Below are 15,589 nucleotides of genomic sequence, written 5' to 3'. Positions count from 1 at the left end.
AATCTAAAGCTACACATTCCCAATGCCCCATCTCATTCAAAAGAGCCCAGCCTCTCTCTCACAGGCTTCCTTTTCTCATGAATCACATTACTAGTGCATCTGACAAGGGTAGAAGCAAGTTCTGTGGTGGCAGATAAAACTTGAACCTTTATAAGCTTCTAAAAATACAATAATATTACTGTTCCAACAATGCATCCTTTAATATGGCCCACAGGCGCGTGAGAACCCCCAAAGCCCTCTCTAAAGGAAATGAGAACTTTCACACCAGAGTGTGAATAATAATGTCTCCACTTCCTAATGTGTAAGAATAGAAAAAGCTCACTATTTCAGGACATAGGAGACCCAAATTTGTGCCTGGGTTCTATACTAGAGTGTGACCTTGGGGAAAGTTAACTTATTCTCTGAGACTTGGCTTATTCACCTGGAAATGAGGACCATTCCCAATTTGTCATTGTTGTTATTCTTACTGGAATCAGCAAGGACCCAGATACTAGCATTTGTGGGCAAAGAAACAACTGGGTTTCAAAGGCCCAAGAGATCTCCACCATGATGGTAGCCACCTGTTTCTTGGTACCAACAATCTTGTATTTCTACATCTAAACTTTGGGGTCACATGGCCTGACACACATTCTGGAAGTTGTTGAAAGACTTCAGTTCTACAGAATGTCTCCCTTCCATAAAACCTCCTCCACTGAATGTCCAGCATAGGGATAAAGAGGGGCAGAGAAGAGTCCACTATAGAAAACACCAGAAACGGAAATGGACATGCTCAAGCACCAAATGCCTGGCTCCTGGGGCCCTTCCTTGGGCAGCCCTTACCAATGGTGGTCTCACAGAACTTCTCCGCAGCCACCTCGCTGGCAATGTTGGCGCCCATCAGCACACTGATGTCAATGCCCATCTTCTCCCGGATGATGTCAGAAATGAGTTTCAGTCCCTCGGGGCCCTCGTCTATGCCCTACGAGGATGTCAAGAAGTTAGTAGGGGAACCACCAAATCAAAGAGGCTTGAGTCATTGCTTTATAAGTCATCTAGATTCAGATTACCAATGGTATGCATGACTTGAAAAATCTCTCTTAATTACAAGAGAAAATGTACAGACTGCATATGTATTGCTTAAAGAATAGTAAGCTGAAGGGAGTAACACAAACCTGTCTCCACCACTCAGGTTAAGAAATAGAACATGATCGACTCCCAGCACCACAAAAAAAAAAAAAGAAAGAAACAAAGAAAGAATAGACTAGAACATGACCAAAAATCGTGTCTCTGCCTTCACCCTCCCCTCCCCTAGACTGAACCACCACCCTGATGCTGTAGGCACTGCTCTTGCTTCTCCTCATCACTTTGTCACACATAACTGCCCTAAGCAATTTTATGCCCTTATGCCTCCTTTCGAAAGCCTATAAATGGAATTGCACCGTTCACCTGGGATATGCTGTTTTGTGCTACATTCTTATTTTAGAGATTTACCCAGGTGTCTACATGAAGGTTCTGGTTCACTTCTGTTCACTGCGACATAGTATTCCAATAGTTCCAATTGTGAATAGTTCACCATTCATTTATCCACTCTATTGCTGATTGACATGTGGGCTACTTCAGTTTACTTTCAGAAACATTCACCTATGGACATTCTGGTACAGTCACTTTAGGGAGTTCATGACTTTTTTTAATGTCCTGGACTCCACCTCTAGTGGTGTGGTGAAATTTACAAACTCATCTTTAAAATTTCCCATGCATAAAAACAAAATATATAAGATTACCTAGGGAGCCAATTATATTAAGATAGTTATCAAAATTTTTTTTGTGAAACTCCAAATTTGTGATCAAGTAATATATGCACTGTTTTATGACCATACTTAGAAAAAGATGTCAGGACAGATCAAATAATTATTATTATAATTTCCAAGAAGCAACAAGCATAAATAACATCTTGAGATTTGAAACTGTTGTAAAGTGATGTGAAAATCCCTTCAACAGACAACAGGGTCATAGGTCCTGCGAATATATTGTTATTGAAACACTGGCTGTGTTTCTAAATGTCCATTTCAGTTAGAGGTTAAAGTGAATAAAAATATAAGGTTTTCTTTCTACCATTAAATGCATGAAGCTCTGAGGGTGGTTTGAGAACTTCTGATTAAAAAAAAACAAAAAAACAAAACCTTCTTTAAGACATATACCCAGGAATGGTATTTCCCATTCAATTCAATTTCCCAGCTAATGCAAAGTGGTGACTCCCAGATGCAGGCTGAGCTCCAGAGTGGGCTACAGGTTGACAGTAGGGCTCATCAGGGCAGCCATCCTCATGTCACTCTGCTGCTCACCTGCTACCATAGAAAAGCAGCCTTGCACTTGAAGTTGGCCTAAACTAGGCTTCCTAGGTATGCTTTATTTTTTAAAATCACCTTTTAGGCATCTTTTAAAATGCAAACAAAAAAACTAAAAACTGCCACCACCCTCCCTCCATCTCAAGCACATCAAAGAGGGAAAGGGATCTCCCGGGAACCAATGTCTAGCCGCGAGTTTCCTGCCCGGTGTGCTCACCAGTTACCTTGATGAGGGTGATCCCCAGTGCTTTCTTGGGTACTCTGCCAGTGATCTCATCGCAGATTTTGTGAATGAACTGGTGGGGGATGACAAACACCAGCAGGTCTGCATCCTGCACAGCCTCGCTGAGATTGGAGACGGCGACCTGCAGCCATCAGGAGGAACAGTTACTCCTCTGCCTACCCAGGAAGATTTCTTTCCCTATTTCTTTAGCAGATATGGAGGACTGAGACATTGCCTTTCTTTCTAGGAAAAGTGCCCCTAAATTTCCTTTTAAAAGCTGCTTGTCACATTTTATTTTATTTTATTTATTTATTTTTTTGGTATTGGGGATTGTATTCATGGATTGTATTCACCAAACTACACCCCCAGCCCTCTTTTTATTTTTTGAGACTAGGTCTTGCAAAGTTTCCCAGGCTGGCTTTGAACTTGTGATCCTCCTGCCTCAGCCTCCCAAATCACTGGGATTACAGGCACTTGCCTGGCTGCTGCTTATATTTTAATGTGAAAGTTTGGTAAATTTGGCCCCTCCCTCACTCCAGGGAGGGTCCTAATTCGTGGTCAAGCCAATCAAACAGAGGCAACAAGAAGCCAGCAGATGCTTGCTGGGGTAGGGGGGAAGAGCTGCTTCCTTCCTCTTCTGAGCTGGCTAAGGGTCTTTTGCTGGAACAGTGTTGGATGCTGGTGTGAAGACTGGAATGAATGCAATCATTTTAGAAATAGGAGAACCCAGGCCAAGAGGCTCCCGGGGGATGAAGGCAACTCTGTGGAAGGCAGAGGAGAAAACAGGGCCTCGCTGGTATTTTTTAAGCCAATGCACCTGAAACCAGCTCTACTTGGATTTTTTTAGTTGCAAGAACCCAAACATTCTGTCTTAGCTCAAACTGGTTTGAACAGCAACATAAAGGATCATTGCCCACAGAGCTCATTACAGCCCAAGGCTTAGCACTTTAAGCTTTCCTGGCTTGCTCACAGGCAGGGAAGGCCTTTCTTCTTCAAAGGCGTTGTCCAGACTGGTAATTTAGGCTGGGCAGCCACAAGTGACCAGGATTGATTACCAATGCTGGGGTTCAGAAAATGATCCCCACCAGGTGAAGGTCTTAGAAGCAGCCTCAAAAGCAAAGTTTTTCCCTGATCTTTTCCTTTCCTCTTATATCTCACCCTTCATCTCACCACCCATCCCCAGGCAAGCCAAGAAAACTAGAATTTCTTTTCACCCAGATTATCTAGTGTGGACAGGTACTCCAGGAGACTGAGGCTAGAGAAGGATCTCTGGAGCCCAGGAGTTCAGAGTCAGCCTGGGCAATATGGTGAGACCCTGTCTCTTTAAAACAAAACAAAACAACAACAACAAACCTCTTCCCCAAAGCCAGTCAAAGAAACCAGAATCCCTTTTCCCCAAAGTCATTCATAAGACCTTAAAAAATACTACTCTAGCTCCCCGCTCCTTGCTGGACAGGAAGAAATTCTTTGACTTACCTTATGACAGTAGGTCATAAGACCCCATACCAGAAAGGAAGGAATGCTACACAGAGGCCAAGAAGAATTGGAATAGACAGGTCTGGCTGGATCTCATGCTCTCCCATTATTAGACTGCACCCCCCCCCCCTTTTTTGGCCCAATCTTCCCCACCACCCAGGACTGGAGAACAAACCCAGGGGCACTCAACCACTTTTATTTTGAGGCAGGGTTTTGCTAAGTTGACCAGGCTGGCCTTAAATTTGTGATCCTCCTGCCTCAGCCTCCTGAGTAGCTAGGATTACAGGTGTGCACCCTGGTACCCAGCTCCTATCATATGGACATGACTGTCCATGCTTTACTAAACTTAAGATTGAGAATGCATAGTTTACCCATGGCACCTCTGGTCTTCAATCTGAAAGGTCTGTGTCATATAAAATGATACAGAATAAATTTGTTACACTTTTCTCTTGTTAGCCTATCTAATGTTAAAGAGGTTTCAGCCATGACTCTCCATGGTGAGCAGGAAAAGTGTCACCTCTCTTCCTGTCCCTATGGCAGCAATCCATCTGCTTTTATCAGTTCCTTTGGACCTGGAATTTCAACTCCTACCACAAAGTCCTCAAAGGCAAAGCTCATGCCCTTGCCTGTACCCCTCCACAGCCTCTGCCATGAGTCTGATTCCTCATTTCCCCTTGAGTTACTACCCTTGGTTAGGTGGAGGTTTATGCTCCCTACTCTTGCTTCTCATATGGAACCACCTGATGGTCTGAATTTTAATTAAACATTCCTACTTCTCTGGACCTACTGTTTTTTTAACTTCCCATCCTCCTCTAACACACACACAATCCTCCCTTTCCTCCTTTTAGGGGTATTTTCAACATGACAAATGGGAAAGCCCCCATCAAAGAGAAAGGAGGTAGGTTAGAAGTTCTGAGTCACATGCCTGCAATCGACCAGCTGTGTAACCTCTGGCAATAACTTAGATCCACTGACCTTGCTTACTTCCTATGTAAAATAGGGATAGGAATTCCCTTTGCCACCTACTGCCAGCTATTTCAAAACAGGTTATATAAATGACAGTGTTTTAAAACTACAAAGACCTGAACTAACAAAGGGGATCCTTTAGGCTGGGCATGGTGGTGCACACCTGCAATCCCAGCAGCTTGGGAGGCTAAGGCAGTGGGATTGCAAGTTCAAGGCCAGCCTCAGCATCTTAGTGAGACCCTGTCTCAAAATAAAAAAATTTTAAAAAGAGCTGGAGAGGTGGCTCAGTAGTAGAGTGCCTCTGGGTTCAATCCCTAGTACTACAAAAAAGAAAGAAAGAGAGAGAGAAAGAGAGAGAGAGATCATTGATCAGAAAAAATGTGCTTGCCTCCTATAAATCTGCAACTTTTAAGAACTCGGCCTGTTCCCACACCCCTTGTTCAAAATTTTTCTCAAGGAAGCTGCCGGCGATCAGGATTTCCTCCTCTTTTATTTCCCTCTTAAATAAATCAAATATGAACCTACAGGAGGAAGAACCTTCAGGACAATACAATTGGGGCTCAGCAGCATGTGAAAATGTCCTTCTGTTTCCCTTGGTGGGACACTTGGGGTTGAACCTACAGAAGCCATAAGCAACGCAACACAAGCTGCGTTTGTGTGGCCTGCCCAGCACACTCACACAACACTATTGTTCTCCTCACAGCCTCACAACCAGCGCTCTTCAGCTAACAAAGTAGTTTGAATCTCATCTTTCAGAATAAAATCTTTTACTAAGCCTGCCTCCTGCTTCCTGCTCTGAACATCCTCAAGCTGCTGCTTTAGAAAAGTGACTGAGTTTATGAGCCTCCTGCCAAAAATTTTTCTAAGGAGGTCCATTGTTAAAGACCCTGAAATGTATTTGGAGAGACAACCCAGAACCACAGAGCTTGCCTGTCAGTGGCAAGCAGGACAAATACATCAGAACAAAGGCATCAGAGCTGGTTGTTTAACGCCCGGATTTTCAGGAGTCCGGTGCTCTCCATACAGGTTATTAAAAACACAACTATGGGGCTGAGGCTGGGGCTCAGTGGTAGAGTGCTTGCCTTGCATGTCTGAGGCACTGGGTTTGATCCTCAGCATCACATAAAAATAAAGAAAGATATTGTGTGTCCATCTACAACTAGAAAGATATATTTAAAAAAAAAAAAAAACTATGAACAAAAATCACCGAAAACAAACTGGGCACAGTGGTACACACCTATGATCCCAACACTTGGGAGGCTGATGCACGAGGATCATGAGTTCAAGGGCAGCCTCAACAACTAAGCCAAGTCCTAAGCAACTTTGTAAGACCCTGTCTCAAAATAAAAAGGGCTGGGGGAATGTAGCTCAGTGGTAAAGCAACCCTGAGTTCAATCCTGGGTATCAAAAAAGAAAAAAAAAAAAGGGTTGGGTGTAATAAAATGCCCTTTGGTTCAATCTCTGTTTTCCATTATTATTTTTTTTTTTAAAAACAAACTGATAAAGTTTGTGCAGACAAGTCTGACATTTCTTTTATGTCCTTTGGAGGAGTTGCACTGTGCATTGTGTGCTCAATAAGCTCCTACGCATTGTCAACATGTTATGTGCAGCTACCAGAGCCATACCCGCTTCTTATCCTAGCAGATGAACTTTCTGACCCTCCCTTGATGCTATTTTATGGACTTTAAAGCTAACTGAGATTAAAAGCCTCTCCATTCATTTATAACTATAAACAGATACACTGGATCAAATTTGGGGGGGGGGGCGTGGAGGAGTATATGTAGGAAAATAAGAACTATTTGCAATCCCAGAAACTAGAAATAATCACCATCAATATTTTGGTACATTTCTGACCAGGGCTTTCTGAACCTATGGAAATATCTGACAATGGTTGGGTGCCATGGCACACCCTGTAATCCCAGCGGCTCCAGAGGCTAAAACAGGAGGATCGCAAGTTCAAAGCCAGCCTCCGTAATGGTGAGGTGTTAAGTAATTTATTGAGACTCTGTCTCTAAATAAAATACAAAAAAGGGCTGAGATGTGGCTCAGTGGTTAAGTGCCCCTGAGCGCAATCCCCAGTCTTCCCCTCCCCCAACCAAAGAAAGAAAGAAATATCTGAAAATGTAGAAGTGAAGTGATAGCCTTACATATTTTTAAATATAGTATTATAAGATTTCTGCTATCATTCAAATGAACATTTTTCCCCCAAATCCATGAACCTTCTCATATCAGTATGATCATAATGATAATAATGATAATCCAAAGAAGAGATACCAACACTGTCATCATTTTTATCTGATCTCTTAGAACCATTAAAATTATTTCGAGCTCAAGTATGTATGAATCTACCTGCAGACACAGTTTTGATAACTAACAAAAGTGATACAGTTAAGACAGTCTGACTGCTGTGGACTAGGTGGCCCGGATCTGTCACCAGTTTGCTGACTGGACACAAGAACAAACTCACCCACATCCTCTGGGAAACAGGTATTCAGATTAAACACAGTACTGTGAGTCAAACATAGCAGAGTAGTGCCTGGGGCATGGAGGAGGCTCAAAATACTGTCATTTCCTTCTGTTCTCCTAACCTCACTTTCAGCTAGACCTCAGGTAAAATTCATGTCCTCAGCTCTACATGCAGAAAATTGATTCTTGGGCACAGGCAACTCCATCTGATGATTTTTATAAAAATATGCCACTGTTGGTAAGGGAGGCTGGTTCTGGAAAAACAGCTATAAGCCACTTGGATTCCACAGTACTATACCAATAATGCCAACTTGTTATGTATATCTCTGGTTCTCAACATATGACCCCTAAACCATCTAGAACTCGGATTTGTAAATTCATGGGTCTGACACCCAGTGGACCAGAAACTCTAGGAATGGGCTCGGGAAACCCTGTTAAGCTATCCAGGTGATTCTGAAGAACACTAAAATTTGAACAACACTTCTAAGGACTGCAACTCTAATGAAAATAAAATTAAAAAGTTAAACCCAGGGAGGAAAACAGTTAACACCATGCCTTTCCACTGAACTAATACTCCAATTCTCAGAAGCTTTCCAGTTAAAATTAACAGACATTATGCCAACCCCATGACCCATAAATAAATGGTCATTTAAAAAAAGGGGGGGGGGGTCTTGGGCTGGGTTTGTGGCTCAGTGGCAGAGCACTTGCCTCACATATGAGAGGCACTGGGTTCCATCCTCAGCACCACATACAAACAAAATAAAGATATTATGTCCACATATGACTAAAAAAAATAAAAATAAAAAAAGGTCTTAGAATAACAATTTCCCATGAGATACCACCTAAAACATCAAAACAAAACTCTTCATCCTGGTTTGTACTTCTTCAACATTTCCACTATGCCTGGCATTTAGTCAGATGACAAATAATGCCAGGACTATTCTAGGTGCTAAGGAAACATCAGTGAATATGAACCTTTGCAAGAAAGTGTGAACAGGACAGAAAAAAAGTTCAGTTGGACTTCAAAATTAAAAACTTTCGTGCTTCAAAGGATACCATCAAGCAAGACAGCTCACAGAAGAGAAAAAGTACTGTGAATCATATCTAAAAAGGGACTTTGTACCTAGAATATATGAAGAAGACTTACAACTCAATAATAAGAAGCCAATGCATTTTAAGCCAGGCATGCTGGTATATGCCTGTAATCCTAGCAGTTTAGGAGGCTGAGGCAGGAGGATTGCCAGCCTCAGCAACTTAGCAAGACCTTGTCACAAAATAAAAACTAAAAAGGGATGGAGATATAGCTCAGTGGTTAGGCACCCCTGGATTCCATTCCTGGTTTTAAAAAAAAAAAAAAAAGACAATCCAATTTTATAAAAGGGCAAAGGATCTGAATCTACACTGCTCTAAAGGTACACCAACAGTCAATAAGCACATGGAAAGATGCTCAATACTGTCAGCCGTCAGGTAAGTGAAAACCAAAACTATTAATGAGAAACCATGTTACACCCACCAGGATAGCTAGGATTAAAAGGCCAGATAATAACACATGCTGGCGAGGATGTACAGAAACAAGAACTCTTGTATATCACTGTGGTCATATAAAATGGTGGTGCTACTTGGTAAAACCGTCTGGCAGTTTCTTAGAAAATTAAAGGAAGCTAGGCACAGTGGCACACACCTGTAATCCTGATTGCTCAGGAGACTGAGGCAGGAGGATCGCAAGTTCAAAGGCAGCCTTAGCAATGGCAAGGCACTTTTAGCAATTCAGTGAGACCCTGTCTCTAAATAAAATACAAAAATAGGGCTGGGGATGTGGCTCACTGGTTGAGAGGCCCTGAGTTCCAATACCTGGGACTAAAAAAAAAAAGCTAAACACAGAACAGCTATATGACCCCAAAACTCCTATGTATATGCTCAAAATAACTGAAAACATATGTTCCCACAAAATATTGTTCATAAAGGTTCACAACAGCATATTCATATTATTCATAATAGCCAATAACTGGAAACTACCCGAAGGTCTGTCAACTAATGAATAGATAAACAAAATATGGTACTGTCATGGTTTGAGTGCTTGTCCCCCAGAATGCATGTGTTGGAAGCTGGACTCCCAATGCACTGGTGTTGGGAGTGAGGCCTAGTGAGAGGTACCGGGGCCACGGGGACAGAGCCCTCACAAACAGATTAATATTGTTACCATGGGAGTGGGTTAGTTCCTGCAAAAGAGGGTGGCTATACAGTGAGTCTGCCCTCGTGCTTTGTCTCTTGCACACACTCACTGGTCCTTTCACCTTCTGCCATGTTATGACACAGAGTGAAGACCCTCACCAGATGCTGCCCTTGGACTTCCCAGAACCAAGAGCTAAAAAACTTCTTTCCTTTATAAATTATCTTGTCTGTAGTATTCTGTTATAACAATCCAAAATGGAACTAAGACACATACCACAGGACAGTATTCACACCTAAAAAAAGAATCAATTACTGACTGACAACATGCTATAGCGCAGGTGAACCTTGAAAACAGGCTAAGTGAAAGAAGCCAGTCACAGAAGGCCACATATTGCATGATGTCATTGATAGGAAATGTGAAGACTAAGCAAATGAGGCTGGGGATGTAGCTCAGTGGTAGAGCGCTGGCTTAGCATATGTGAGGCCTGGGTTCAATTCCCAGCATTGCCAAAAAAAAAAAAAAAAAAAATCTCTAGTGATAGAAAGTAGATTAGCAGTTACCCAGGGCTGGGGAGCCATAGGAGTCCACTGGAGGTGACTTTACTAAAAGGTATAGGTCTCTTTTCAGTGATGAAAATGTTTAAAAAAATTGACTATGTCAATTTTTGCTCACATTGCTCAACAATGTGAATATACTAGAAACCACTGAATTGTATGGCCTGTGGATTGCATCTCAGCAGAGCAGTTAAAAAAAAAAAAAAGCTGGCAAAGCTTAGAAGACAAAGATGAGAGGCAATGACTACTATATTTCATAAAGGACACTGTAATCATAAATCCTGGTGTCACACTGAGGCGGCTGAAGCCGGAGCATGATGGCAGAAGAGCCCCATACTTGGATGAACTCTAAACACAGGCTGTGGATGGAGAGCTATAAAATAGATCAACAATTTGTGTCTTGCTGTCACTACAGGAAGTAAGTATGCTCTCCATTCAGGTCTAAGGGGAAATCACACACTCAGACCGGCCCAGCTTCCAGGGAGCAGGCGATGCCACGGTGAAGTCACTGTTAGAGAAGATTCCTATGGGGGACAGGGTCACATTATGAGAGTGGACCTGGGGAAGGGTGAGGTGGGCAGCATCCTGGGGCTCCAAGCTAAAAAGACTCACGATCTCAAGCCAGCTCATTAACTGGCAGACATCATAAATAGCAACCCTGTGTTGATGGAAATGCACGTCTCATTCATCCTTCAACTTGCAAGAACAAAAAAAGGTTAAAAACAAGCCTTTTTGGGAGTAAAGGACTGTGCATTCCCTATGACCCTGGGATTCTGCAACTAGGCATGTTCAGGTAGTTCCCAGGAGCACCGTCCACTGTTCCCAAGGGCACTACAGTGAAAAATCCGAAACCACACCAGTGTCCACTCCAGAGTACACGTACACTCATTTCCATGAGCCTACAAGGCTCTGGACATTGGTAGGATCCTGGGAGTAGACTTTTTCTCCTTTCTCTCCTCCCTCTGTCCACACCTAGGGACCTGGGGCAGCTGGAGTCAGTGGTGTGGGACCAGCATGTCTGTAGTAATGGTGACCTTGCCTCCTCTGTGTAGTCTCCTCCCTCCATTCTTCCTATTCCCGGCACAGGCTCTAGCTTCAGAGAGTCACTTGGCAGATTCACCTTCCCCAACACCCCATGAGCATCAAGTGAAGGAAAAGCACCAGGCCAGGCACTGTGGCTACCCAGAGAGTCAGACCCAGAAAGTCAGCGGGGGCAGGTGGAGGTAGGCAGGCAGTGTAGGTGGACTGGCACAAAGCAGGGCGGGGGAACATAACACGAGGCACATGCACTGCAGAAGGACAGGAGCAATTGACAAACGTGAGAAAAGGAGGGGCCAAGAGAATTTCCCATTTCTCATTAATCCCAGGATGGATTAGTGAGAACCCTGACGCCTTCAGTTGCTGCCGCTTTTATTCTTTCCATCAGAGGTTGAATTTGCCAATTCACAGTCCTAGGGATCCTTCCTCCCTGCACCTGCAAGGAAATGCTGGTTCACCCTAGTTCAGTGACACAGGAGAGAGTTGTCATTGCCTAGAAGATCAGCAGGCTCAGCAGTGAGTCCTCTGGGAAGCAGATCCAAAGCTGGCTGGCCCTGGCTCACAACCTTGGGCAAATGCATCTGCCCAAGTCTTGGTTTCCTCGCCTCCACAACCGTAATCATCAGCACAACAGGAATAAAGTAAACAGCACCCACCAAAGAGGGCCCTTAAGAAGATTAAACAAGACAGTCTATGCTCAGCACAGTGCTTGACACCAACCAACACTATATAGTTAAAAGCCAAATAAAAATCTTCAGTAAGCTAGGCCTGGGCACCTCCAACTCCCCGACATTTATTAGTTTATAAATCGGTCTCCCTGCTCAATTCCTTGAGGAGAGCAATGTCATCCTTTTCCCCTTTCTGGGCCCACACCCAACCCTGCTCTGCATGCACTGGACATGTTCATGAAGGACTATGAAGACACAGCAAAGGGGACTTCATTAACCTAGGAGATGGCCTCTCAGGTAAGTCATAGGAATCAGGCAGCCACAGCAGTCTGGTTTTCAGGAAGCTACTGAGAGGTGAATCTGACCACAGAAGTTCATAAAATCCCTCCAGCAGGCAGCAGGGTGGGCACCCTCCTTTCCACTCCCCATGTTCATTTTTTGCTTCCCCTGCAAATCAACGGAACGAGGACAGGAAATAACCTGTACTTTTCTCTTCTAGACCTAATAAGCTTGAATTTTAAACTACCAACCTTACACTTTCTCATTTGCTTCTATCTTCATCTGTAATTTGGGCCTCGACCCTGGTTTTAATTAGATGCCCCAGCAAGCTGAGCAAAATCACATGCACTTAGGAAGGGGACATCAAGAGCTATAGGAGACACCAACAGCCATAGGAAAGGCTGTGACTCCAGCTCTGATGTGACCATACTTTGAACACCAAGGAAAAAGTTTATTATGGACTGTACTATGGAACCCTGCAAACTCATATGTTGACATCCCAACCCCCACCCAGTACCTGAGAATGTGCCTGGAAATAGTGTCTTTAAGGAGGTAATGGACTCCAAATGTTGTCCATATGGTAAGCCATAATCTAATAGGACTGCTGTCCTCATAGGAAGAGGCAGTCATGACATGGAGAGTCGGATAAGACAGCAATCTACAAGAGACACCTAGGAAAAACCCAACCCTACCTACACTGTGATCTCAGATTTCAAGCTGCCAGTATTGTAAGAAAATAAATTTTAGCCAGGTGTGGTGGTGCCTGCCTGTAATCCCAGTGGCTCAGGAGGCTGTGGCAAGAGGATTACAAGTTTAAAGCCAGTCTCAGCAATTTAGTGAGGCCCTAAGCAATTTAGTGAGAACTGTCTCTAAATAAAATATTTAAAAAGGGCTGGGGATGTGGCTCAGTGGTTAAGGGCCCCTGGGTTCAATCCCTAGTACCAAAATAAAAAAAAAATAAATTAGGAGGTTGTGGTGGTGCACACCTGTAATCCAAGAGGCTCAGGAGGTTAAGACAGGAGGATCCCGAGTTCAAATCCAGCCTCAGCAACAGTGAATCACTAAGCAACTCAGTAAGACCCTGTCTCTAAATAAAATAGAAAATAGGGATGGGGATGTGGCTCAGTAGCTGAGTGCACCCCAAAATTTAAAATTAATTAGTTAATTAATTAGTTTCAGTCTGTGGCACTTGGTTATGGCAGCCAGAGAAAACTAATACAAAGCCCATTTTCAGAGTCAAGAAAACCAATACTAACCAAGTCATTGGTAGTAGAACACAACGGGAAAATGGGAAGCAGCTTTCCCATGTCTAGGTCAGGAGTGCTACTCAGTTGGACAGAACCTGCAGAATCAACCAAATGTACTTTTCACCCCAAGGTCTTACCACATTTTCTGGCAGCTTGTGTCCAGGGAGATATTTGACATTTTCATGGTCACTATTTATGATGTCTGTCAGTTTTCTCCCATTCACTGTTTCCTCAAAGACCCACATCTTGACTGTGGAGGCAAACTTCTGTAGTTTCTTGACATTATTACCAATTATTTTTGCAACAGCTGAACCCCTACAAAAGAAACCGTGGAGAAATAAAATAAATTCATTGGACAGAAGACACAAAGCGCTCAATCAAAATTCAGAAGACCTGTGTTTTGATTCTGACTCAAGCTCTGAGCTTGTGCAAGATCGGATGTGTATTGGCCACAAGCCACTTGGAACTTAGCTGTTCTCACCTGGAAAGATCACATGGGGATCATCAGGAGAGCCCCAGAATTTGGTACAAGGTCAAACAGTACCACCCCTTGAAACCAGTAAGAACCAAACTATCTTGGATCAGTGTTCACAAGCAGAAGAGAAATACACCTAAAAGCATGAACTTGACACTAGAGGGTTTGTGGAGGAGCCTCCAAGGAAAATAAGGCTATATTTCAAACTCATCAAATAGATTAAAATGTAGCCACTGTGAAATAAACTGTGTTCTCATGAACTGCAACAGGCCCAAGGTAGAACCATAATGGCAAGACAAGAACCTGAGAGGATTCCGGAAAAGGAACAAAGCAAGAGTGCAGGGCCCAGATCCCCAAGCAGTATGCACCCCTCTACCTCCCCTCTCACCCCCACACCCCTCCAGGCATCCAGGCAACCTTCAGCCCACAAGCTCCTTTCTTTCTGCATCTCTGTTCAGCTCTAATGATGGATAGCCTCTGCACAGGACATAGGGAAGTGAAGGAACCTATCTAGTCAACACCAGTTCTTAAGACAGCTGTGGCTGCAGGCAGAGGGGGCCAGGCAGGCAGGCACCTGTGCCCCGCAGCTGGTAGAATCCTATGACCGGGTGGATGGGCGCCTGATTCCAGCTGAGCCAATCAACTCCCACCTGCAGCTTAAGAAAGGGCTTGTTTCTTGGGCAGCCTTCCCAGTGTGAGGAGCAAATGGAAGAAGGTTGTAAAGAGCAATTGGCAAATTCAAGTGTTAGGGCATTTATATTTTTTCTAACAATTATTATGGAATAAGGAGTGATAATTATGGGGAGGGGTTGACAAGCTTAGCTGATGTGGAAGAATATACTGGAGACATTTATCCTTACTTCCCCCATAAGTCTATTATTCTAACTCAGCCCTAATTCATCTCAGCAGAGTGTGTGTGTGTGTGTGTGTGTGTGTGTGTGTGTTGGGCGTGGGGGGTCTGGGGATTGCTGGATCCAGGAGGCACTGTACAACTGAGCCACATCTTCAGCTCTTTGTATTTTTTGTTTGACACAGTCTGTCCTTGAACTTGAGACCCGCCTGCCTCAGCCTTCCAAGTCATGGAAATTCCAGGTATGTGCCACCACCCCCTGGCATCCCAGCATTTTGATCTCTGTGCTTTAAGAAACACAAAAATTCTAGTAATTCTAACAGATTATAATGATTTTCCCTTTCCTGAGACAGATTACATAAACTAAACCACAGGGCCTCAACTTTGGCTACACACTAGAATTACCCAGGAGACTTAAAAATCCTGGGTCCCAGGCCACACCCCAGAGCAGTGAAACTGGCACCTCCAGGATGTGGTTCTCAAACTCCCTGGTGCATCAACATGTATCTGGGGCTGAGAAGCGCTGTTCTGCACAACGATTTAGAACTCCGATGCCCTCTTCCTTCACAAAAGGATGGCTGTAAATGTCAAGGCTAGGCAGTGGTACCTTATTCTATGCTGGCAGGATGGCTCATTAGATAAATACCTGTTAATTCAATTCTCCTCCTGACACTTTGCAGAAAGGAGCCAGGAATCTCTCCACCAGCACTGTCGCCTCCACGCTAATCTTGGAAACTGCTGCTTACTATTCAGGGAGATAATAGCTCAGTGCATGGTGTTCCCTGGCGTCAAGGAACTTCCACAAGATCAAAGAGAACATGTGGGACTGTGAGAACCTGGTGCGCTGCGT

The 15,589-nt window shown here is 43.7% G+C and overlaps 1 protein-coding gene across 5 annotated transcripts in view; it reads right to left on the bottom strand.

The window, feature by feature from the left end:
- Gpd1l (glycerol-3-phosphate dehydrogenase 1 like) overlaps positions 1-15,589 on the bottom strand; it is a 59,084-nt gene that overhangs the window by 26,569 nt on the left and 16,926 nt on the right. For 4 of the 5 annotated variants that reach the window (XM_046437199.2, XM_058576513.1, XM_046437200.2 and 1 more), the window contains 3 exons: positions 13,552-13,729; positions 2,549-2,689; positions 820-958 (listed from right to left, as the gene is read on the bottom strand). In XM_046437199.2, coding sequence (XP_046293155.1) covers positions 820-958; positions 2,549-2,689; positions 13,552-13,729 — 458 coding nt within the window. The remainder of the gene's footprint in view (positions 1-819; positions 959-2,548; positions 2,690-13,551; positions 13,730-15,589) is intronic. The other variant, XM_058576512.1, reaches the window with a different exon arrangement.

The sequence above is a fragment of the Marmota monax genome, unplaced genomic scaffold (assembly GCF_021218885.2).
Source record: "Marmota monax isolate L192 unplaced genomic scaffold, Marmota_monax_Labrador192_F-V1.1 WCK01_AAM20220418_F8-fsc00021, whole genome shotgun sequence".
Lineage (NCBI taxonomy): Eukaryota > Metazoa > Chordata > Mammalia > Rodentia > Sciuridae > Marmota > Marmota monax.
Note: the sequence above shows the minus strand (reverse complement) of the source record. Positions and strands in the feature narration are given on the sequence as shown.